This window comes from Mustela putorius, unplaced genomic scaffold, assembly GCF_011764305.1.
Source record: "Mustela putorius furo isolate JIRA1106 unplaced genomic scaffold, ASM1176430v1.1 tig00000487_pilon_pilon_pilon, whole genome shotgun sequence".
NCBI classification, from domain to species: Eukaryota; Metazoa; Chordata; class Mammalia; order Carnivora; family Mustelidae; genus Mustela; species Mustela putorius.
The window spans coordinates 8,762,449-8,787,157 of NW_025421399.1; the positions used below are offsets into that span (position 1 = coordinate 8,762,449).

At 36.8% G+C, this 24,709-nt stretch overlaps 1 protein-coding gene across 7 annotated transcripts in view; it reads left to right on the forward strand.

Annotated features, from left to right (window-relative positions):
- CEP112 (centrosomal protein 112) overlaps positions 1-24,709 on the forward strand; it is a 408,382-nt gene that overhangs the window by 114,802 nt on the left and 268,871 nt on the right. For all 7 annotated transcript variants that reach the window (XM_013054507.2, XM_013054504.2, XM_045080931.1 and 4 more), the window contains one exon: positions 2,320-2,399. In XM_013054507.2, the coding sequence (XP_012909961.1) occupies positions 2,320-2,399 (80 nt within the window). The remainder of the gene's footprint in view (positions 1-2,319; positions 2,400-24,709) is intronic.

The window sequence follows — 24,709 nt, forward strand, 5'->3', positions numbered from 1 at the left end:
TAGATCACCAAGATACTTTTTGAAAATAAGATTACTAGGTGGTGAACTTTCATCCACCTAAGGATAAGCAAAAGATCATATCAAAACAAAACAAAACAAAATACTCAAGAATAAAAGAGAAGTAGTGTTGGATGCTACAGTGAACTAAAATAGAGTTTAATTTAAATGTATTGTGTACATGATATAAAGTAGTGCAGCTGTTGTAAAAATTTCTTTAGAGAAGGGATGCATAGTTTAAAAATGTGAAAACGGCCATCTGGATCAAATCAATGAGATTATTGAAAAGAAAAAAATGGATAGGAGAAGAGGTCAATGTGCTAAGCAGTTATTTAAAAAAATCAGATACAGGTTGCATTTTTGCTCATTGACGGTTAGAGAGGTATGGGTTAAAAATAATTGTGAGCTGGCGCCTCGGTGGCTCGGCTGGTTGGGTGTCTGCCTTTGGTTCAAGTCATGCTCTCAGAGTCCCAGGATCAAGCCCCTCATCAGGCTCCCTGCTCAGTGGGGAGTCCGCTTCTCCCTCTCCCCCTGCATTTCCCACCCCTCAGATAAATAAAACTTTAAAAAGAAACCAAACTGAAAACTAACAAACATGTTTCCAAAATACCCATATTGGGTCATCTCTGAGTTTAATTTTGGGCTTTAATTTCTTTGATTCTGTACATGAAAGAGACCAGATCAGCGTTGGGGTGGTGCTTCTGATGCTTTATTAATGCATCTACTCCAATTTAGCTTGCCTACTGTGTGCCAAGCCTATAGTACATACCAGGGATCCAATATAAGTAAGACAATAATTTCAGTCTAGGACCTGGTAAAATTCTGGACAATTTACTTTTTTTTTTCTCATATGAAGTAAAATAAATATCGTGGCAGAAATTGGTAAAGCAGGTTAGTTGCTCTTTCTTTTTTTAATAAGGTGGATATTTATGAGGTATTTTACTTTTACCATTTAAGATATGGGGGAAAGGGGTCCCCTGTCTTTATTTTCCTGAGGTCCTACCCTTGCCATCACCCTATATGTTCCTCTCTCCAGTTTTTTTCTCACCTCTTGGTCTCATAGCAGCCAGTAGAAGCTTTTTGATATTCTCATGGAATATGAGAACATGAACAAACTCATGGAAGAATGGAAGATTTCTTTCTCCTCTCTCTCCCCTTTCAGCCTACAAACAGTTGATTTTATTTATGTATTTATTTTACTAAACCAGCAATGGAGAAAAACACAAGAAAATCATCAATGGAAAAGGTCATAAGATTTTTGAATTGGAGACGTCTCCATCCAGACTAATATAAATAGCCAAGTGCAGGCATTTTGGGCTAGCGCTGGGTCAGTGTTTGGAAAGGTTTGTGAATGCGTGTGTGTGTGTGTGTGTGTGTGTGCGCGCGCGCGCGCGCATTGTTGGTTGTATGCTTGTCATCCTCTCCCATCCCCCTGACCTTGATGCTGTCACTCTCACCTGGGTTGCCAGCGGGTGGCCCGCTGGTGTCCTCCCCCCACTAAGTGACTTGCATTTTCTCACCCACCAGCATAGCTCCGTCCCCTCCGTTGTCTTGTTTGTGGAAGCACGGCTGCCCTTTCACTGCTCCCTTTCCGTCTCCTTTCCCTGCAGATCCATATGTTATCCAGGTTAGATATGCTTCTCTGTATTTGCAGTGAAGAGCTTTCTGTGAGGAGGAAGCTTCCTTTAGCCCTCATTATTCATGCTGCCATCCCACCGACTCCAAGGATGCTACATTTAGGGAAGAGATATTCATGGTGGGGGGACTGCCTCCCCAACTCAGTGAATGGGTTTCCAAATCACTGCCGGCAGTGGAAGAGAAACCTGTGTATGTTTGTGGAATACAGACACATGATTTACTGTATTCTCCCGAATCTCGTGAGATTCCTTTCCTTTGGCTACTGTTTAAGTTCAGGAAAATTCACAAGTGACTGCTCCTTTTGAATTTCTTACACACAGCTTATTTTACAGGAAATCCACGTACAGGTAGCCTCAAACAATTACTAACTTCGGCCCGGCAACTGGTACTGAAGTATAGTATTGACATCGTTGGGTGGTAAATGGTTATGGTTAACCAAGTCTCTGTCTTGAAATATCTAAATCTAATTTTACATTAAAAATATATTGAATGAGTTCTGTGAAGTGTGTAAACCTGGCGATTCATAGACCTGTACCTGTGGGGCTAATAATACATTATATGTTAATTAAAAAAAAAAGTTCACAATGTTCAAAAAAAAATAGATTGAAGATGACTGTTCGATTTTTGCATTTCTCCTCTGAGTGCTTGTCTTCTGGTAACTTTTGCATGTTGTTGTCGTGGCAGATTCATGACCTGCAGAGTGAACGTGATAAAGAGAAAGAAGATGCTCAAAAGAAAATCCATAAATTTGAGGAGGCACTGAAGTGAGTAAAACTGTAGTGTATTTAATTACAAAATACTCTTGTTCTAGACGGTGAGCCACATTAAGTAACTAGAATTAAACATATTTTTCTAAGAGCCTTGCTGTGGTTTAGTTTGGTTTTCCACCATGAATCTCCATTTTCTGAATTTTATTGCTAGCCAGCACATATTTTTTTTTTCAAAGGAAAAAATCAGTTCATCTGTTTTTAAGTGATAGGAATGTAAGAAAACAGAACTTAGTGGTTTTAGATGCTTTCTTCCTCTTAAATGAAAGCAGATTAAAAAAAGAAAAAAACCAAGATTTAGGTCTTAGGACATTTAGAAATTCTTCTGTATATTTTTTTTTGAGAAATTTTGGTAATGAAATATTCCAGTTATATTTGAAAATGACTATTACATAGGCATTGTTTGGAAAAGATTTTGTCTCATGATATAACACTTAAATATACACATTAAAGTGTCAGATTTTATTTATCTTCTCCATTCATTTACTAGGTTGATTAGGTCCTACTTATCAGTAGGTTTTATCATTCAGTTTTCAGCTGAAAAACATCGATTTAGTCAATAAATACTGAGTTTCCACCACGCGTCAGGCAATGCATAGTCTCTTCCCAGAGGACCTTTGAATCGGTTGGAAAGATTTTCAGAAACTTTGGCAATTATATTACAGAGTGATAAGAACAGGGTACCTGACTCAAAAAAGTGATTTAAGAAGGGAAGCTAACTTGAGTGTTATATCTAGCTACCCCCATCCCAGAGAGTTAGCTAATTTGATTTTTCTTTCTCCCTCAAACCTTCAAACAAGAATAACTTGCAGAAAGGCCAAAAAGAACACCCAGAACCAAGCAAACTTAGTATCAGATTCTGCCTGGCAGATGATGTAATCATTTCTTCTCCCTTGTTTTGCTTGTTAAGAAAATGTATTAGCTGAGTTATCGTATAGGACATCTTAACAATAATTTATGTACTAAGACATTATGAATATCAATTTTTATCTGCACAAGGACTTAGTGCTTATTTGTTCACATCACCATGTATGAATTAGATAAAGTCAGATGAGAACCATAATATTCATTAAAGATTAATAAGTGTATTTTATACTCTAATTTGGTGAGTGATCAAATGAGGGTGTTCTTGCTTCCTTCATGAAGGGATGCCCTCCCTTTATTCTTCATTCATTTTTCCTCCTTACAATGTTGATTAATAACTTTGTTCATCTATCCAATTTGTAGTACTTCTCATTTCTCTTTTGTTCTACTTTGTCTCTGTTCTTTTTAAATTTCTTTATACTTTTTCCATTGGTTTATTGATTCGCATTTTATACCCCTAATGGAAGTGATAACCCCTTTAAATAACAGTACACCAACAAATAGTGTTTGGTACTTAAAGTGTCTATAGATTGTGTTTGGTACTTAAAGTGTCTATGATGCTAAAATAAGTAGAAGGTGTAGAGATACAGCTCAAGACAGAATGCTATTCTTAATGATTTGGTATAGTCCACGTTAGGCATTTGTGAGACCAAATACTCAAGTTGTTGACAGTAAGTGCAATTGGAAATTCAGAAAGATTTTTTCATTGGGATATTGGGAGTTTATGTGTAAAACAGTATAGTATCTTTTATTGTTCATGATACATTTTGAAAGAACCCTTAGGCCTCTTGGTTTTCTGTATACAACATTAGCATTCCCTGGGCCACATAACACTCATTAAAGCTTTAAGGATCCTTACCAAAATACCAAATTTTACTTGGGATTGAAAGGCTATTTACTAAAATTCCCCCGTAGGCCTTTTTCTCCCATTCCCTGTGTAGGTAATGTTTTCATTTCAACTAAAAGTCTGTATGATCCTCACAGGATAGCCCCTGGGGTAGCAAGAGCAGCCAGCCTGAGAGAAGCAGAGGAAGTTCTTGTGTGCCCTGAACTTTAGAGTGAACAGCACGAGCTGGCTGCAGCCCCAGAGGAAAACAGTCTGGAGGGTAGAGGGTGACTGCTACTGCTTTTGAATCTAAGAATCATGTTAGACCCAGTGGGTCCAAAGCCAAGTCCATGTTTTCTAAGAAACAGCTATATGGTATAGAAATTTGCCTTAATTATTAGCAAAACCTTTTCTGTAATTAATACGTACAAAATGGAAAGTCTCACTTTAGAATGTAGTGGCATTCATTCATGTAACCCTCCTTTCGTCCGCTTATTAAGGGTTTATCCTTAATAAGGATAAACGTGTTGAGTGTATGGTAGAGGACAGCAGAGAACAGGAATACAGGAGTTCATACGTAGGAATTCATACACGTGTGAACACATGATAAATATATTCAACTCAATCTTCAGTTAAGGGGTCAAGCTGATACCTGAGAGCCTCTTGTTTCTTAACAGGTGCCCTGATTTGAGGTCGGCATTCGCTGTAAACGCTAACTCCTTAAAGCTCATTTGTCTATTGTTACTGTTCTTCAGAAATAAAACTAGTTTGATATCATTGTACTACTTAGAGTTTTTATTCTACACACATCCCAAGTGTTTTTGCTTCCTACTTTATTTTTATCCTAGCAAATAATTTTAATAACCTCCAATAACTGAAAGCTGTCTGAAACTATCAATGGTATGATTTGTATGTGTTCATTTTTTGTTCTTCAAAGATAAGTAATTGAAATATGTGGGCAGCTTGGTAGACTAATGAATGGAAAATAACCACATATAATAAGGTAATTCAGTATAACTCTTTGAAGAACTAACACTGAATAAGTTTTTGTTTTTGTTTTTGTTTTTGTTTTTTGAGAAGTTAAAATCTATGGACAATAGGGGTAGACAGTATAGATTTGGTTTATTTCTTTTTCAATATTCACATATTTAACAAATTTGATATTTAAGTTTTTGGTGCTATAAAAATAATGAAGTATTGTCCTGAGATTATTATATACATTGTCTTTTAAGATTTTATTTTTTATTTTAGAGAGAGGGCATGTGTGCATGCACACACACACATACATATATATGCTTAAGTGGGGGATGGGCAGAGGGAGAGGGAGAGCGAGAATCTCAAGCAGAGTCTGCACTAAGCATGGAGACTGACACAGGGATTGATCTCACAAGCCTGAGATCATGACCTGAGCCAAAGCCAAGAGCTGGGCATGTCACCAGCTGAACCAGGTGCCCCTGTACATTGTCTATTTTAAAGTATTTAATGAAACATTCCAAAGTCATCTTTTTAATTGATACCTTTCAAATTCTTCTTTTGCAGTAAAATATAAAACTGCCTTGAAACAGATTTATTCTGATCCATTTTAACTATTTTTTGCATTGTCAAATTATAAATATTACAACTATTTCTACCCTCATGTTACACACACACACACACACACATGCATATATATACATATATATGCATGTATATATGTATATATACCCATATATGCATGTATAGCATGTATATATACATGTGTGTATAACATATAATATATACATGTGTGTATAACATATACATATATGTGTATTTGTGTGTGTAGCATGTATATATGTGTACATATGTATATATACACATACATGGGCTTTCTGGTTTTTATAATTATCTGTCTAGTTAAAAAAATTAGGCTTTTTGTTAATACTACTGAACATGTATAGTTCAACAAAGGAAGAATTGATACCTTTTAGTGTTGTCTTTTTATGTAAGAAGATGAGAGGCCTTCCCATTTGTTAAGGTCTTTTTTTCTGCCATTCTACAGCTCTTTTTTTGAGAGACATTAGTCATAATAAATTTGTGTTACTTAAATAGCACAAGTTGGTTCTTCTGTATTAAACATGTGTGCTTAGTATTTTGACTATTAAGGTATGTAATGTGAAAATTGAAATACGTAGGAAGTTGTATGTTCTAGGTTTGACGTTTCACACAGAATGAGGTATGGATTTTATATCCCTGCACTTTTGTACAAACCATGTGATTCTGTATGAAGAATGCAAAACTCTTTGGGGCATCACTTGCTTTATGTATACTTCTCCTGTAACCATCCAGTGCCTTATATCTGATTTTAATCAAATATGTTTATGAATTCCTCCCAACACCTATTTTCTCCTAGGATCTTTGTTGGCATTGAGTACACAGTACGGGACAGAGCAAGCAAGGGCTCGGCTGTGGCCACTGTGCATAGCTGTGCAGGCTTTGTGTTGCATAATACACTATTTGTTAGTACCGTAGTATGGCTCACTAGGTATTAGTGCCCCCAAGATGGAGGGCACTGTCCACACAGACCACTGGGTGGTGTTCTGGAAGTTAGATGTGTTTTTCCTGCTTTAGTTGATAACATCAGATATTGTTGATTTCATTTTACTAACTTAGTATAAAATAGTTCTTTTGCCTTCCATTAAACTATTGTTGGGATTGCTGCACTGTTTGTAGAAGTAGAAATTTTGTATTGAAAGGAAAAATAAGTGTTTCAGGCATGATTTCAAGAGTTCAGGTTGGTAATTTATAGGAAACCCAGCATCAGTCTGCTTAACCACCTCTGCCCATGATATCCTTTGGAAGTGCAGTTGCCTGAGCACCTCCTAAGTGTCTTTGCTGCTCAGTCGGCTTTGCTTGACCAGTTTCTGTCAACTCAGATTTTCAGACTGTGTCACATTCATCCTTTGTGTGATGTTTTTCTCTGCGTGTATGCAGAATCTAAGTCAGTATTGTTTTCTTCTGGAGAAATAGTAGTAACTTCTAGTAGAGTTTCTTTCAGCAAGTAAATAGTTCATATATTTATAATAATGGTATATAATGGATTTATAATACCTAGAGTGAATGAATTATAAGAAAAGTAAAAATCTATTTTTAAAACAGACTGAAATGACTTTTATAATATAAACAAATATTAACATAAAATTAAAATATAACATAGTCATGTAGAGAGGGACATATTATTGTACCAGAAATAAAATTATTTCTGTATTTAAATTCTAAATTTGCCCTGGCCTGAGCTCTTTGATATGGTTTTGGGAGGCATTAGCATAGGTTAAGAGCATGGACTCTGGACCCAGGTGTCACAGATCCGAATTCCTGCTCAGCTTACTAGATGTGTGACCTTGGATGTGGTGCTTAACTTCTGTGCGATGCAGTCTTTACATCTGTAAAATGAGGACAGTAATAAGATCTTCCTCCTAAAATTGTTGAGAGGCTTGGACAAGTTAGTATAAGCATTTAGAACAGTGTCTGTTCCATAGGTATATGAGCTCTTAATATTTTGTTTCTCATTGCCTTATCAAAGGATGCAAACAAGTTCTTCCAAAGAAGTAATCTTTCCCTGGCATCATTTTTTTTTTTTTAAACAAGCAGCTTTATTGAGGTATAATTATCACACCCTAATATTTACTCATTTTAAGCATACAGTTCAGTGTTTTTTTAGTAAATTTACAGTATCACCATGGTTCAATTTTAGAACATTTCCATCACCCCAAAAGATCCCTTACAGCACCAGATTTTAGAAGGAAATTATCATAATTGATTTTTTTTCGGACCAAAAGGAATAAGTAATAAGGGACAAGATCTTTGACAATTATTTTGGGGTCAATGTTAACGGACCACTTCTTATTTTGACCTTTAGTAAAAGTTGAACTCCTCATACTGAGATTTATTTCAGCATTTTGTGGAGATCTAAGCTAATGTAGCCCTAATATGTTGCTTCTTGGTTATTTAACTCTCTGATGTTTCAACTTTGTTGGAAGGATACATTGAGAAAGCAGATTGTGTGTGTGGTGTGTGCACATGCGCGTGCACGGGGATGCTCCTGCAGATGCGCTGAAAACGGCCTGGAAATAGATGTAAGTGACCGTGTTTGGTGCTAGAGTAGGAGTGACGTTCCCTTTTTCCTCTCTGTTCCTCTCTATTCCAATACGAAGAATGTATGTTATGTTTGTAGCTTAAGAGTAAAAGATAAAAGAAACCAATACAGATTTTAGAAGGAAGAATTAATTGTGCGGTATTAATAATGGGGGGCTCTGCTTGGCAAGAATAAGGTACTTAAAAAGAATTCATGTATATTTTACATGTCCTAAAATACATGTGTCCCACAGTTCCTCACAGTCTCGACACCCTTTCAACGTGACCTAAATCTCTTTGTCAGCATGGGCTAGAGCAGGCGATAAATCCAGATAGCCTCTGGAAATCCGAAGTCTAATTATTTGGGGTTTTGATTGGGGAAAAAAGAAAACTTTCTTGTATTTCATATAATAAAAGGCTAGGTGAGAATACGTTTTTTTATAGGTGAGAATTTTTTTGTCACCTAGAATGAAGGGATACTGTGCTACAAGATTTTAAGATAGGCCATTAGGAAGCCTATGGAATAGAGAATAGGAAATACAGCTTTCTAATAAATGTACAATTAGGATATTCTTTTTTTTTTTTAAGATTTTATTTATTTATTTGACAGAGAAAGATCACAAGTAGGCAGAGAGGCAGGCAGAGAGAGGGGGAGGCAGGCTTCCTGCTGAGCAGAGAACCTGATTCGGGACTTGATCCCAGGACCCTGAGTTCATGACCTGAGCCGAAGGCAGAGGCTTTAACCCACTGAGCCACCCAGGTGCCCCCAATTAGGATATTCTTAATGAAAGTAAAAGGTATTCACCATGAGAAATTATTTTGACATTTTTGACATGCTTTAAGTTTTCTTATGGGAATTCACATTTAATACATAGATTCATTTTTCACTTTTAATTTATGAATCTTATTTTATAAACTTGAATCTGATTGTAATACACATATTTTTATTCCTAATGTCAGAGCAAATTACATGCACTGGTTATTAATCCCAAGAGTATAAAGCACAATGCACTGGTTCCCAGTCCCTAGGGAGGGCTCCAACTACATGGAGTATAGCGGAGATCATCACAGTGCCAACCACCAGGAACAGGAGTCCAAACATTTCTGCCTACTGTGTCTTAGTATTGGAGTCATCAGGAGCACAACACAATCAAGCATTGAATGGAACAACGCTTTACTTACATAGAGAAGAGATAGAGCAAGATTAGCTTCAGGAGTGGGCCCAGTCCACCATGGACCATGGCTCTCTCCTGATGGCTGTCCCAAGGCAATTTGCCTAGTTCTCCTATGCTGCAGTAGAAAGACTCTGTCCTCTCCTGTAGAGGACAGATCTAACAGTGGGTTTGGCCAGGTGCCAGATGATGCACACACTTCAAGCAAAGACAAAAGAGCATCCTTTAACCTGAAACAGGGAGAAATACTCCCCAACAAGGTGATAAGCCCAGCACAGGCTCTGGGGGGTCTTTCTCTGTTGAGAAGTGTTCCAAGCCCCAGGCCCGTTCTTACGTGGCTGAGTTGGGGGAGGGGGGCTCAAAAGACTGCATGTATGAGGCTGCCTTTCCTAACACCTAAATATCCTAATATTTCAAGGTAGGTGAATCTCATGCCTGACCTGTATTTTAGGGAGATTATCCTGGCAGGAGTGAGAATATCAAACGTATGAGTAACAAGAAATTGGAAACAGGAACGTAAGGGAGACGAAGACCCAGTAACAGCCCATGTGAAAGGCAGCAGACTGAAGGCAGTGAGGCTGTGGCAGGATATAAAGGCAGCTTCTCTGGAACTCTTCAGCTTCATCTCAGTGCCTTTTTAAAAATTCAGAGTCAGAATGAACTTTCACAGATAAATTCCGAGAGATAACACTGACGGAAAAGCTCCCCTGCTTTATATTTTTATTCTGTGTAGGAGTAGCATAGATGGCTGAGGAAGTGGAAACATGAAGTAAAAGGACTTCACTTGAAAATTTTATCTCATAATCTCAGGAGAAACACATTTAAAGATGTTTACTTTTTATTATTAAAATTTGTTGCCAGCTTTATTAAGGTATAATTGACATAGAACATTAAGCTTAAGGCATACAGTGTGTTGATTGGATATACTTTTATATTATGAAATGATGATCACTGTAGCCTTAGCTAACACCTTTGTCAGCTTGCAAAATTACCATTTCTTTTTTGTGGTGAGAACAATTAAGATCTACTTTCTTAGCCACTTTCAAGGGTATAATACAGTATGGTTAACTCTAATCACCATGCTGTGTATATTCGATCCCAAGAACTTAATCAACTAGTAACTGGAAGTTTTGTACTCTTTAACAAACATCTCCCCCTTGTCCCTTCCCTTCTAGTCCTGGTTTTCACCGTTTTACTAGTTTTCTGTGAATTGGGCTTTTTAAAAGATTCGTTATATAAAGGATATCACGCAGTATTTGTCTTTCTCAGTCTGACTTATTTTACTTAGCATGATGCCCTCAAGGCCACTTCATGTTGTTGCAGATGACAGGATTTCCGTCTTTTTATGGCTGAGTAATATTCACTGTGTGTGTGTGTGTGTGTGTGTGTGTGTGTGTGTGTATGTTATACATATCACAGCTTCTCTATCCATCTGTCTGTCGATGGACACTTAGGTTGTTTCCATGCCCTGGCTATTGTAAATAAGGCAACTATGAACATGGGGGTAGAGATACATTTTTGAGTTGGTGTTTTCATTTCCTTTGTGTATATTCCCACATGTAGTATTGCTGGAGCATATGGTGGTTCTGTTTTTAATTTTTTGAGGGTTCTCCGTACTGTTTTCCATTAAAAGATTTTAGTTATTTATTTGGCACAGAGGGAGAGAGAGAGAGACAGTGAGAGAGGGAACACAAGCAGGGAACACAAGCAGGGGGAATGGGAGAGGGAGAAGCAGGCTCCCCGCTAAGCAGAGAGCCTGATGCAGGGCTCGATCCCAGGACCCAGTGTTCATAACCTGAGCTGAAGACAGCCGCGTAACGACTAAGCCACCCAGGTGCCCCTCAGCCATCATTTCTTTAAATAAACTTCCTACTCTCTTCTCCCTTTGTCTGAAACTTCAGTAATTCGCCAATTGGTTCTTTTGATAGTTCATGTAGGCTTTATTTATCCTTTTTCATTTTTTTTTCTTTTCCTCCAACTGGGTAATGTCAAAGTTCCTCTCTTCCGGTCTTCTGTCTCATAGATTTTTTCAGCCTGATCCATATTGCTCTGGATGATGTCGGTTCTTTCTCTTTCTCTCTGTTGCATTCATCGTCTCACTCCTTGTATTCTTCAACTCCAGAATTTCTATTTGGTTCTTTTTTTAATAATTTCTGTCTCTTTGTTAAACTTCTTATTTTGTTTATATGCTATTTTCTTGATTGCACTGAATTGTCTTTTGGTGTTTCAGAGTTTCCTTTAAAAATGTATTTTGTATTTATCATGTACATTGCAGATCTCCATGTCTTTCAGGCCAGGTGCTAGATGATTGTGATCCCCTGGTGGCGTCATGTTTCCTTGATTTTTCACATTCCTTGAAGTTCCGCGTTGCCATCTTCACATTTGACATAGCAGTCTCCTACCAAGGGTCTTTACTAATTGCCTTCAGGAGAGAAATACCTTCCTTCAGCCCTGCTAGTTATTCGGAGGCTTTCTCAGCCTTTGTAGAGTATACCTGCTTCATGCTGCTTCTTCCCTCTTGTGGTGGGATTCTTAAGCTTGTGTGCCTTTTTTTTTTTTTTTTAATATTTTATTTGTTTATTTGACAGAGAGCTAGAGAGAGAGCACAAGTAAGCAGAGTGGCAGGGAGAGGGGGAGAGAGAGAAGCAGGCTATCTGCTGAGCAGGGAGCCCGATGTGGGGCTCGATCCCAGGACCCTGGAATCATGACCCGAGCCGAAGGCAGCTGCTCAACCAACTGAGCCACCTGGGCGCCCCCCCCCTTTTTTTTTTGATCCTGCAAGATATCTGGCCAAGAGCCCACAGACTCTGCTGTTTTTACAGAAATGGCGCTAATACCCACGTCTGTGGGCTCATCCTGGCCCTCAGATTTAGACTGGCTTTTTATGCTCTCTCATTAGCCATTTGCTCAAGCTTGCTTTGGTTGCTGCCACCGGGCGCTCACGCAGGAGCTGGCCTGTGCATAGGGTCTTCCCAGTGGCTCATGGGAAGGCTTCTTGGTGGAGTCCATGATGCAGTGACTAGGACCTGAGTCCTGTGAATGCCCCACGAGAGTCCCGTCTGCCATTCTCCCAGCCTCTTCACGCAGCTCATCCTCCAGTACTCTGGATGCAGTTGGACAGGAATGAGCTTCTCTTGCTCAGACTTTAGGTTTGTGAGACCGTATTGTTACATAGCATTGTAGTTTATTCTCATTTGTTGAATAATATTTCAAAGTGAACATACCACAAAGTATTTATCCATTCTATTGTCAGTTCCTACCTTGGGGATGTTAGTAATAGTGCTGCAATGAACATTCCTGTTAGGTTTCTTTTGGTAGGCGCATATACACATTTATGTCAGATATATGACTTCATCCAGATTTTTATATTGTGCCAAGCTAGATGCATATATGGAGAAGACAGTCTTTTCGACTATTTAATGGCATTATCAAAGAACCAAGTAAAGTTAGCAGGGGATTCAGGTGGGTTGGGAATGAAAGGGAAGAAATTATTGGAGGCCTTCCCTCACTTTTACTTCACCCTTGTGTAGTTTTGAACCTCTTTTGCTGAGAACACAGTCGTTATATGAATCAACTTTGTTTGGGAGGATCAAAGACACGAGTGATCTGATTCATGGGCATGCAAGTTGGTGAATGGGTGATGATAAGCTAATTGAGCAAGTATTACAAGTAAGGAAAAAATATGACAGTTTCTTGAAGACTTATTTTATTATTGATTTTTAAAATGTTCCTGCCTCCATTAAAGATTCCTGCTATCAATAGCTGGTTTTTAAAAAAATATATGATCATATTTTCAGGTACCACTGCTTTGTCAAGTACAATTTAATTTGCACATAAAATTATTAGGAAAAAGTTCTTACTATTTTCTATAGTAATTTAGAATGTTCTTGAATTATGTATATATAATGTTCTTAAGTTTTATATATATATTTTTTTAAATTTTTTATTTTTTTATTTTTTTGCTTTGAAGCCAACTCTTAATGTTAGTGATAGTCATTAAATGTTTACCATTTCGTTTATTGGAAGTCATTCTATAAAATTATTTATTTATATAAAGATGAGTAGCATCTCTTCTTTTGCTTGACTTCATAGTTTTGTTTAAAATGAGGAAATTTATGAAATACTTTTGGGGTGTTATTTTTCCAACACATTTTAGAAAACACGGTCTTTTCTTGCTGAATATACACAGTATTTATAATGTCCCTTCAGTGGAAAACAGATTATTTACCCCTAAAGTTATATTTTTAAGTAAGTTATATTTTTAAACGTGAGTGGAAAAGCTTTCCTATAAGGTTCTTGAAAATCTCCTTCATTTATCTTTCGGTTGTTTGTTGTTATAAATCAACATTTAAAATATTAGTAGGAATGGGGATTAATCTTCAAATAGGAATGCCTTAGAGTGTAGATAATAAAACTGCAATGTTAAAATGACAGTATTTTTGTACTTTTATTTGCTGGAAACTAATCTTAAAAGAAGACAAATGGAATGCTAAATAATCTTGTGATTATTCCAAGAGGGAATGAGCTACATGTTGATTAGGTTTGTTTTTTTAATGGAACATTGCTTATTTTAAAAATTTGAATGAAGTTCCATTAAAATAACCTTCCAGTTTACCCAGGAGCTTGAATTTTGCATTTTGGTAGAAAGGGAGAGCTAGGTTCAATCAGTCTTGTGCAGGAGGAATTTTAAAGTGTAGCTGAATCGTATAATTCTAAATTCAGTTTTACATATTGCCAAAGTGAGGGATTGCAGCTTGGTCATTTTGTTTGTAAGGTTGGTAAAAAATAACTTAAGATATTACTAGTTATATATACTTTAAAATGGAATAAAAAAGTGAATTAAGGAGCTATATAGAAAGAAGCTAAAATTTCTGTGCATAGCAAGTGAATGAAAACATCTTTTCCTTGATAAGAAAAATTATTCTATTTAGAAAACAAATTTGTTTTCTTTTAAAAGAAATTTGTCTTCTTTAAAAAGTTTTTTGGAAGATTAATTATAAAAACTGTTCCACTACAATCTAAAGTAACCATAACTTATGATACTTAATAAGGAAGATGGGTATTAGTTTTAACGAAGACTATTTAAGTTGAAAGATGAATTCAGTTTGCAAATTGTCAGATACAATTCATGATGTATTGTTCAATGAAAATATGTCAGATTTTTATATCTGCCTATAAAGTTACCTCCAACAACCTAGATATTTTGTAGAGCAAGGAACAAGAAGATTGCTGTGAATGATAGCATTGCAGATTCTACATAAACGGAATTAGATTAATATGTTAGGGTAGGGTTAAATGTAACCAGAAACTGTTAAGTTATATTATAGTTGAATTATTTAAACAGTTTGTTATTGGTCACTGCCACTTTTGTTCTAGGCCAATCCAGGAGAGAAATACTTTTTTTCTACCACTGGAATAGAGAGCGTATGTTAAAATGAACCTATGCAGGGTCCTTGGAGGGTGAACTCTGGATACTGACATTATCTAGTGAGAAAACTTTTTGAAGTATCTATTGTTTAGCTTCGTTTTTATTATAAAACTAGTATATACTTACTGTAGAAAAATTGGAAAATTACAGAAGAGCACAAATAAAATCCAAATAGCTTATGATCACATTAAATAGAGCTATTGACAGTTACTCCATTTTAATTACTCTGAGAACATAAACCTTGAACTCTTATACAGTGATAACATTCCCTCCCATACTCTACTCTTTTTTCTTTTTCCCACACTCTTTAAAATTGTCTTAGCCATTCTTATTTGCTCTTCTATTTCAATTTCAGAATCAGGTTTTACTAAAATTCTGTTGTTATTTTATCATATTTGCATTGTTTTTGTAGATTAAGTAGAATTAGAAATTTTACTAGATTGGTTTATTTCTTCCATAAATTGTATATTTCTCTATTAGTCTATTTTAATAGATTTTAAGCTTTATTTATTTGAGGGAGAGAGAGAGCACACATGAGCTGGGGAAGGGAGGAAAGGGGGAGTGAGAGAGAGAGAGAGAGAGAATCCTCAAGGAGACGCCCCCTGAGCATGGAGCCCGATACAGAGCTCGATCGCAGGATCCTGAAATCATGACCTGAGCCAAACCCAAGAGTCAGAGCCCTAACTGACTGAGTCACCCATGGACCCCTATTTTAATGGCTTTAAATGTTTACAATTTTCTACACATATATTTTACATATTTTGTTAATTTATTCTTACATATAGTTTATGATCCCATTTTGAATTTTTATCTTTTTTTAATATATTTTCTAATTGAAAGGTCCAGCAGACAGAAGTACTTTTTTATTTTTTATTTTTTAATGAGAGAGAACATGTGTGTGTTTGGAGGGATGGGAATGAGGCAGAGAGAGAGGGAGAGAGAGAATCTCCAGCAGGCTCCACGCTCAGCATGTAGCCTGCCACAAGACACTGAGATCATGACGACCTGAGTCGAAGGCAGGTGCCCAATCGACTGAGCCAACAGGTGCCCCTGGCTGAAGGTTTTTGAGTCCACTTTATCAGGTTAAGGAAATTTCCTGTTCATTTCTAATTTTCTAAGAGTTATGTCTTAAAAAATCACAGATGGATGTTATAATGTACCCCTCAAATTTTGTTTTATTACTATTATCATGTGCCTTCTTTAAATGATTTTTATTTATTTATTTGTTTGTTTGTTTTAAAGATTTGTTTATTTATTTGAGAGAGAGAGAGAGTGAGAAAGTGAGAGTGTGCTTGTGGGCACAGTCCGGGGTGCAGAGAGAGAGGGAGAGAGAATCCCAAGTGGACTCCATGCTGAGCACGGAGCCTGCCGCGGGGCTTCATTGCAGGACCCTGAGATTACGACCTGAGCTGAAACCGAGAGTCAGGCACTTAACCAACTGCATCATCCAGGCGTCTCTTGAAGTGATTTTTAAAAATTTACATTCCACTTTAAGCAAATTTCAGTTATACAATACAGTGTTACCAACTGTAGTTACCATATTATACTTTGGATCCTAACTCCATATTCATCTTACAGCTGAACGTTTGTATCCCTTTTCAACCTTTATTCTCCCCATGTCTAGCTCCCAGCAATCACTTTTCTACCTTCTGTTTCTGAGTTACCTTTTTTTTTAAAGATTCCATGTGTAAGTGGTATCATGCAGTATTTTGTCCTTTTCTGCCTGGCCTATTTCACATAGCATAATGTCCTCCAGGTTCATTCATGTTGTTATAAATGACAGAATTTCCTTCGTTTTTAATAGAGAGTGATACTACATTGTATATGTACACCACATTTTCTTGATCCATTCATCCACAGATAGACACTTCAGTTGTTTCCATACTTTGGCTATTGTGAATAATGCTGCAAGGAATATGAAAATATAGATACCTCTTCAAGGCCATGGTTCTGTCTCCGCTGGTTATAGTTCCAGAAGTGAACTATGTCCAGATTGCTGGATCCTATGGTATCTGTTTTTAACTTCTTGAGGAGCCTCAATACTGGTTTCCATAGTGGCTGCACCAGTTTACGTTCCCACCGACAGTGCAGGAGGATTCCCTTTTTCTGCATGCTAGTCAGCACTTGCTCTCTCTTGTCTTTGTAACAGGTTTGTGGTGATATTTCATTGTGGTTTTGATTCACATTTCCCTAATGTTTACTGATGTTGAATACATTTTCATGTAAATTTAGGGATTTGGTGGGGAGATCTTTCTTTCTTTTTTTTTTTAAATGTAGGTGTTATCACTATCAACTATCCTCTTAGACCTGCTGTGGCTGTATCCCATAATTTTGGTTGATGTGTTTCCATTTTCATTGGTCTCAAGATAGTTTTGTAATTTCTCTTTTGATTTCTTTGATCCATTGATTATTCAGTAGCATGTTATTTAATCTTCACATATGCATGCATTTTCCAGCTTTCTTCTTGTAATTGATTTCTAGTTTCATACTGTTGTATGAAAGATGCTTTGTGTGATTTTAACCTTAAATTTATTAAGACTTGTTTTGTGGTTTAACATCTGTCCTGGAGAATGTTTCATGTGTACTTGAGAAGAATGTGTACTCCACTGCTACTGGATGAAATAGTCTGTAAATATCTGTGGGTCCATTTGTTGTAAAGTGTAGCTGAATTCCAGCGTTCCCTTATTGTTTTTCTCTGTGCAGGATCTATCTGTTGTTGAAAATGGGTTGTTGGTATCCTTACTGTTACTGTACCACTGTCTTTTTTCCCCTTCCAGTTTGTTAATATTCGCTTCATATATTTCTTTCTTCCTTTTATTGGGTGCATAAATATTTACTAATGTTATATCCTCTTGATGAATTGACACTTTTATCATTATATAATGACCTTCTTTGTCTCTTGTTACAGTTTTTGGTTTGCAGTCTGTTTTGCATGATAGATGTATACATCTACCCCTGCTCAATAACTTTTTCCATCCCTTCACTTTTAGTCTATATGTGTCCTAAAGCTGAAGTGAATGTTTTGTAGGCATCAGGTAGTTGGGTCTTGTTTTACCCACTTAGCCATTCCATGTCTTTACATTGGAGTATTTAATCCATTTACATTTAAAATAATCATTGATAGTTTGTGGATTTACTGTTGCCATTTTGTTAATTGTTTTCTGGTTGTTTCATAATTCCTTTGTTCCTTTCTTGCTCTCTTTTTTTGTGATTTGATGATTTTTTATAGCAGTATGCCTTTTTTCCTTTTTCCTTATTTTTTGTGTATTGATAGGGTCCCAACTCTGCTCTTCAGGGATAAGCTGAGAGTTGGGAGCTTCTTCCCTATTACACAGCATTGTGCTGGGGGTGCTTGTGACGGGTGTGTGTGTGTGCATTTCAGCCTTTCTTACCCAATGTGATGCATCTCTATTGTATATTCATGAGTTATTCCTGCAGACATTAAGAACTACTTCTTTGTTTGCATAGCCCTGTGGGACTTGTAAATGCAGGCCCCATTCTCTATCAGAGCCAGGCAAACATAGGAGTTACTCAGCTAGTTTCTGGATTTCTTTCAGAGTTAATTACTCCACTTGCAGCTGTACATTTTGTGTCTGTGGGAGGAGGGGCATCCTGTGACTTCATCTGGGTTGACCCCCTCTAATTTGGACTTGTTTTTCCTCTTCTTTCTGAAGAAAGAAAAATATATATAACACAGATATTGTAATATATGTGTATGTAATCACATGAAATATACATGCACCTACATGTATGCGATGTATATAATATGTAATATGCACGTATGCTTATACATATGTAATATACATAATATCTAATAAATATAAATATATATTTAGCATATATAAACATTTATAAATATGTATTTAGTATCCTCCTTATATATAATATACATTATATATGCTAAATCTATTAGCATAAATGTCTATATATTTATATGCAACATATGCTAAATATGTATTTTATGCTAAATATATTAGTATAAATATATTAGCATATATGAAACATATGTAAATATATATTTATCATCCTCCTTCTATGTCCATTTCCATGTCTTTTATTCTTTCATATTTCAAATTTTCTTATGTTTTTATTTGTGTTTTTGTCCTCTGAATGTATGTTTAAGATGGTTTCTAAATCACTGCTTTGACATTTCGCACTTGCATTTCTCCTCTTTTACACTTCCATGATGAGTTTTTCTTCTGCTCTAAGTTTTTCTTTTTTTATCTCTTCTTTATTCTAATCACTTCCCAGCCTTAAGTCTTAATTGTATCCTTTTTATCTTAGATCATTCTTAAGATGTAACCCCCTATTTCATAGACACCATCTTCTGTATTCAGACTCCTCACAGTGTTCCTGTTACTTTCTTCTGGATATTAAAGGGGACTGTTTTGACAAGTGACTCTTCCGTGTATTTGAAGTGTTTCTATTCCCAGGTTCTGTAGTAGCTTTCAGACTCTAGTTGGTGTTTTCATACCTTATTACTTAATCTTGAACAAGGTAAATTTTGTGCAGTCTTGTTTTTTTTATTTCACAAACACTGAACTTCTACTGTGTGTGCATTTTTGCAGATACCATCTGGCATTAGTATACCATGTAATCTGGGGATGCATTGTCCTGTCTCTGCTCCATGTCTATTTGTATAATGTTCCTGTTCTGTTGGAGAGCTGCAGCTAGCTAGGAACAGTCTTTGTCAGCTGCCAGTGAAGTTTGAAGTTTCTAGGAAATATTACCCATAGAAATTTTGCTTTACTGATGGCATGCTTTCTCATAGGCTGGGTGATGAGTCTGTGTTCTTCTGAACGAATGCAAGTTCTATAGTTCTGAGTGCATATCGAGCTCCAATTTCTTCCTATTTTTGTTTCCATCTATGTTACTTTAGTTGTGGAAATTACAGCTCCTGGCATATGGTATACCATCATTCATTCTTTACGCTCAATCCAGATGTTTTCTAGGACTTCCTGGCTCTGAATGGATGTAAATAAAACATCTGTGGACATTCCTCTGATGTTTTCTGTTATGTGGAAGATCCCAGCTACCTTTTTTTTTTTTTTTTTTTGTTTAGACACAGAATCTTTTACCTGAGGGAGGAAGATGGTGTCTTTCTACCTCATTTTTCTCTGATTCTATTTCCTAAGACCCATTTAGATGTGCTGGCAGATGGACCTGTTTAGGTATTTTTTATCAATCCATTTCCATTTGCTTTGTATTTATGGGCAGTTCCTCCCAGCTTTTTTCATTGGGTTGTTTGTTTATGTCAGTTCTTATTGTTATTGGGATCCCCTGCCCCCCACCCCTCTTCCCCCTCTTCTCTTCCTAGGTATTTTAGTAAGTGCCTACAGGATTCAGGAGATGTTAGTTAGCCAGATGCCATTTCTGTATATGGAGACTAAAACTATTCTTGACTTATTTTTTATTAGAATTCTCTTTGAAATGTAATATATACTCTCCTATCTTTTTTGTCATTGCATAATGAAAACATTTTTGGTAAGTCAGAATCGTCATCTTTAGAATCAGTTATTGTGATTTACTATAGATTCAATTACAGATTAGTTTGTGTGACTAAAATCTAAATACACAGTGACCTTCCCATGACCTTGAATCTTGATTTTCAAAAAATTCCTTGATCTCCAGCTTGCTTTGTGGTCTTTTGCCTCTTTTTCAGGAGGACAGTAAGCCATGTGGAGCTGTATGACCTCCTGAGCAGTGGAACACTGTTAGCTTTCTGCAAAATTAATAAGCGAATCAAAGGCTGACTCAGATCTCCCAAATGGTTTTTTTCTAACTCCAGAAAACCATCATATTCTGTGTTGCCATGAGTATTCTTTAATTTTTTACCCCATCGATATATGTTTTATGAATACAGTAGACCACAGTCATGTCCTTTGGAGCTTTTATCTATATTGGGCTTTTTTTTTTTTCCTGATACTCTTTGTTCATGGAGCATATAGGGAAGCCTTTGTCATCACTTTGTCATCTCCTCCTCACCTGCCTCCTGTCACTAATTACATGTAAAATGGGTGCTATTTCTATCCTTGCCCCTCCAAACTCAGCTAGTTTCTACTTAATGTCCTCGCTTTAGACCCTTACTTTCCTGTGTTCTGTGAACTGACAAGGTCATCCCTCACACCTCGCTTCCCACTTATTCTCTGGTTCCTTTCCCAATTATTGCCCGTTTCTCCATTGTGCGGACTAATTTAAGACCCCTTTATTATCTCTCAACTACGTTGGTCCTTTTAATATGTAGAGAAGAGTAGGTATCCATCTTAAAACACCCTTTCTCACCCTAAGCGCCCCATCTGCGATCTTTTCCCCTTTCTGCTCTCATAGACAGGTTTCTGCAGTTATTTTGCGAATTTAGTCTGCGTTCTCATATTCCATGTTCTTTCTTCAGCCCAGTCCCATCTGTCTTCTTTCTTCCTGTTACCAAAACTTCTCCTAAGGTCACAGTGACCTTTGATCTGGATTTTGTTCAGTTTCCCTTCCCTTCAACATTCTCTTCTTCAGTTTTTGGGACACAGCCTCCTGATTTTCTTCCTTCCACCCAGTCTTGATTACATGGTCATTCCATGTTCTGTTGTCTCTGGATCCTCTCCATAGACAATCCAATCCAAGACCATAGCTTTAGAAACCATTCTTCGATACCGATCTTACAGCAGTGACTTACACATGTGTATCTTAGTCTCAGACCACTTATCTCCTTAATTTTTTATAGCACTTATTACTATATATTTGGATATTTGTGTTTATTTTCCACTTTTTAAACTCCACTTTTAAATTCACTTCCTACAGAAATTCAGAATGTTACAAAAGCCTTCATTGTCTCTCCTTCATGGTACTCTAATCTTTGCTATCTCTCTGCTTGCTTCTTGTCTGTTTTGATGTTCTCCTCCCAAGTTCCTGCTTTCTTGGGCTGCTGATTGAGTCATTCTGCACATGTGTTCAGTTTGGACTGAAAAATAGTTTGGAAAATTTGAATGAGTTGCCAACATTATAAAATTAGGAGATTTCACATGAATTTGAATTTCTTGTTTCTCTGGAAACATGCAAGGTCTGGCAGCACTAAGTCATCTTCTCTCATGGTGACAGGTGGCTGGAGCTGATTGTGTAATTCTTGGATTAAGTCATAATGGAAGTCACAACAGTTTTCAAAGAATCATTGTCATTCTCTTCTGTTTATGGGGCGATTAAGTTAGTAATCAATAACAAGCAGCCAGTTTTCTTTTTAAACCCTCAGGTTTATCAACTTAAAATTGTACTTTTAAATAACCTTAAGTTTAAAAAGGAAATCATAATAAAAATTTCCAAATGTTTAATAAGAGTATTCCTCATCAAATATTAAGAAGTTTCTCTAATCCAGTGTCCAGACTGAAATGACCTCAAGAAGCTAGATGAAGACAACATGGTCATATGAAGACAATAAAAGAAATAAAGCTCAGGGCAGAAATCCGTGAAATTGGAAACACGATGTAGAATATCACCCAAACCACTTTGAAAAGAAGTTAGTAAATGAGACTTGTCTCTGCTGTACAGATTAAAAAAGAAGAGAGAAAACTAAAGGAAAAAATTAACAGCATTAACCAAAAAACCCCAAAGTTGCAACAGAACTCTATGCAGAGAATGAGGTTTTGGGGTCATTCTTCTCATTTCTGTTACCTGGTCCTTGTACACATTTTCATCTGGGCTCCTCTCCACCGTTTTAGTTGTTTTGTTTTTTTGTTTAGTTGTTTTGCTTAAATTTGAGGTGAAATTTACATAATATGAAATTAACCGTTGAGTGACTTTTAGTACATTTACAATATTGTGCAACCAACATCCATATCTAGTTACAGAACATTTGCATCACCCCGCAGTAAAGCTCTGTACGCATTTAACAGCTTAATCCCTAATCTCTACCTGTTCCCAGATCCTCGCAACCACCAATCTGCTTGCCCTCTCTGGGTTTTACCTATTCTGAATATTTCATATGAATAGAATCCTGCAACGTGTGACCTTTGTGTCTGGCTTTGTTTCCACTTACATAATATTTTCCAGGTTGTTCCATGTTTTAGCATGTATTATTCCTTCATTCCTTTTCATGGCTGGATAATATTTTATTGTGTATATACTACCCTTTTTTTTTTTTTTTTTTTATCCATTCACTGTTGATGGACATTTGGGTTTCTGCTTTTAGGCTGTTGTGAACAGTGGTACTGTGAGCATTCATTTCACAGGTAGTCCGTTCTTTTGGTTTATACCAGGAGTGGAGTTGCTGGGAAAGCTATTTGTTTTCGTACTTGGCTTTTGTTACTGGGTCTTCAAAATGATACTCTGGCAGGTGGCACACATATTTCCTTGTCAGTCTAGTTTCTGCTGCTGCGATAGCCCACAAAAAGGGAATCCCTACTGAGAATTATGTAAACGGCTTCTAGGCATTTGCTAAGAATATTCTTTTCTTTTTTAAAGATTTTTTAAAAATTTTATTTATTTGACAGACAGAGATCACAAGTAGGCAGAGAGGCAGGCAGAGAGAAAGGGGGAAGCAGGCTCCCTGCTGAGCAGAGAGCCCCATGGGGGGCTTGATCCCAGGACCCTGGGATCATGACCTGAGCCTAAGGCAGAGGCTTTAACCCACTGAGCCACCTAATATATACCCCAAAATATTCTTTTCTAGTGGACTAGCCTATTCCAGTAGGCAAACCACTGATTAAATTATTTTCTGATAGAATTATAACAAGGAGAGCTTGATGTTCTTAAGTCTCATTTGTATCAAATTAGAGTGAGCAGTTAAGTTGGGTGGGTTGCCTTCCCTACTTTTGGATCTTTTCACCAGTATCTCCTTTGTTAGGCTTTGCAAACAAAATTTTCTTCTGCTAATTGGTGCTAAAAGTACTCTGACAGATTTTTACTCTCCATATCCATCCATGTATAATCATTGTCATTAAAAAATTGTAAATTAAGATGATCACCACGTTTATGCCAAGAGAGTCACAGTAGAATTGTTAGGTTTTTACACTTTTTGGCCACTGGGCAGTATGGGAATGTTGTCTCCCTTTGCTATAGCAGCTCATTTATATGGTCATGTTAATATTTTATTGTATTTTTGCAATCAGAAAAATAGTGCCAAGGCTAGTGATAAGAAATCAACTCTTACAAACAAAGCATAATTGACACAAGATAGAGATCATCACCCATGTTGAAAGTGATGTTTCTTTAAGCTCATTTAATTTCATATTGGACTTAAGCCTGTTTGCTAAAAATATAAAGGAAGAAAGCAAAATTAAAAACACATCTGAACTATTGGAAAACATCACTAATGATCATTATTTCTCACAGTTACTTCTTCATGGAGACTCAGAAAATAAGTCTAATCAGTAAAAAATTCGTATAAGCTAACTCTAATAATAGATCTCTTTCTGATGGTATCCGCAACGTATACTCTGAACACAGTGTCTTATGTACCTGATACATTTATTCTTACATATGGTAAAAGTCATCCAAGAAGTTGGAAGAGTGTGAACCTACGATGGAGGGATGGAGAGTACAAGAGGGCATGTGAGGGAACTGGAGAAAAGGAGTCCACTTGGATCAGGAGTACAGGAGCCTGAGCAAGACCCCAAATCCCCCCAAAGGTGGGGACGGAAGGATGTACTTTGTTCCACAGGGGACGGCAGATGGTTAGAGAATTGGTAGTAGTGTGGTCTGTGATGAAACTGACATTGGAGGAGGACTGAACTTTCCTGAACATCTCTCTGCAATAAAACTAGGTTTTGAAGAACAGAAAACGAGCTGGTGGAGAAGAGGGAATTTCCCTGCCAGAAGAAATAAAATGTTTCAAGACATGTATGTGGTAATGTGCGAACGTCCAAGCATGAGGTTAGGAATGAAGCAAATAGACCTGATTTTCTGGAAGAAAACACTTTTGTCAGACAATAATAAACAAGAAATA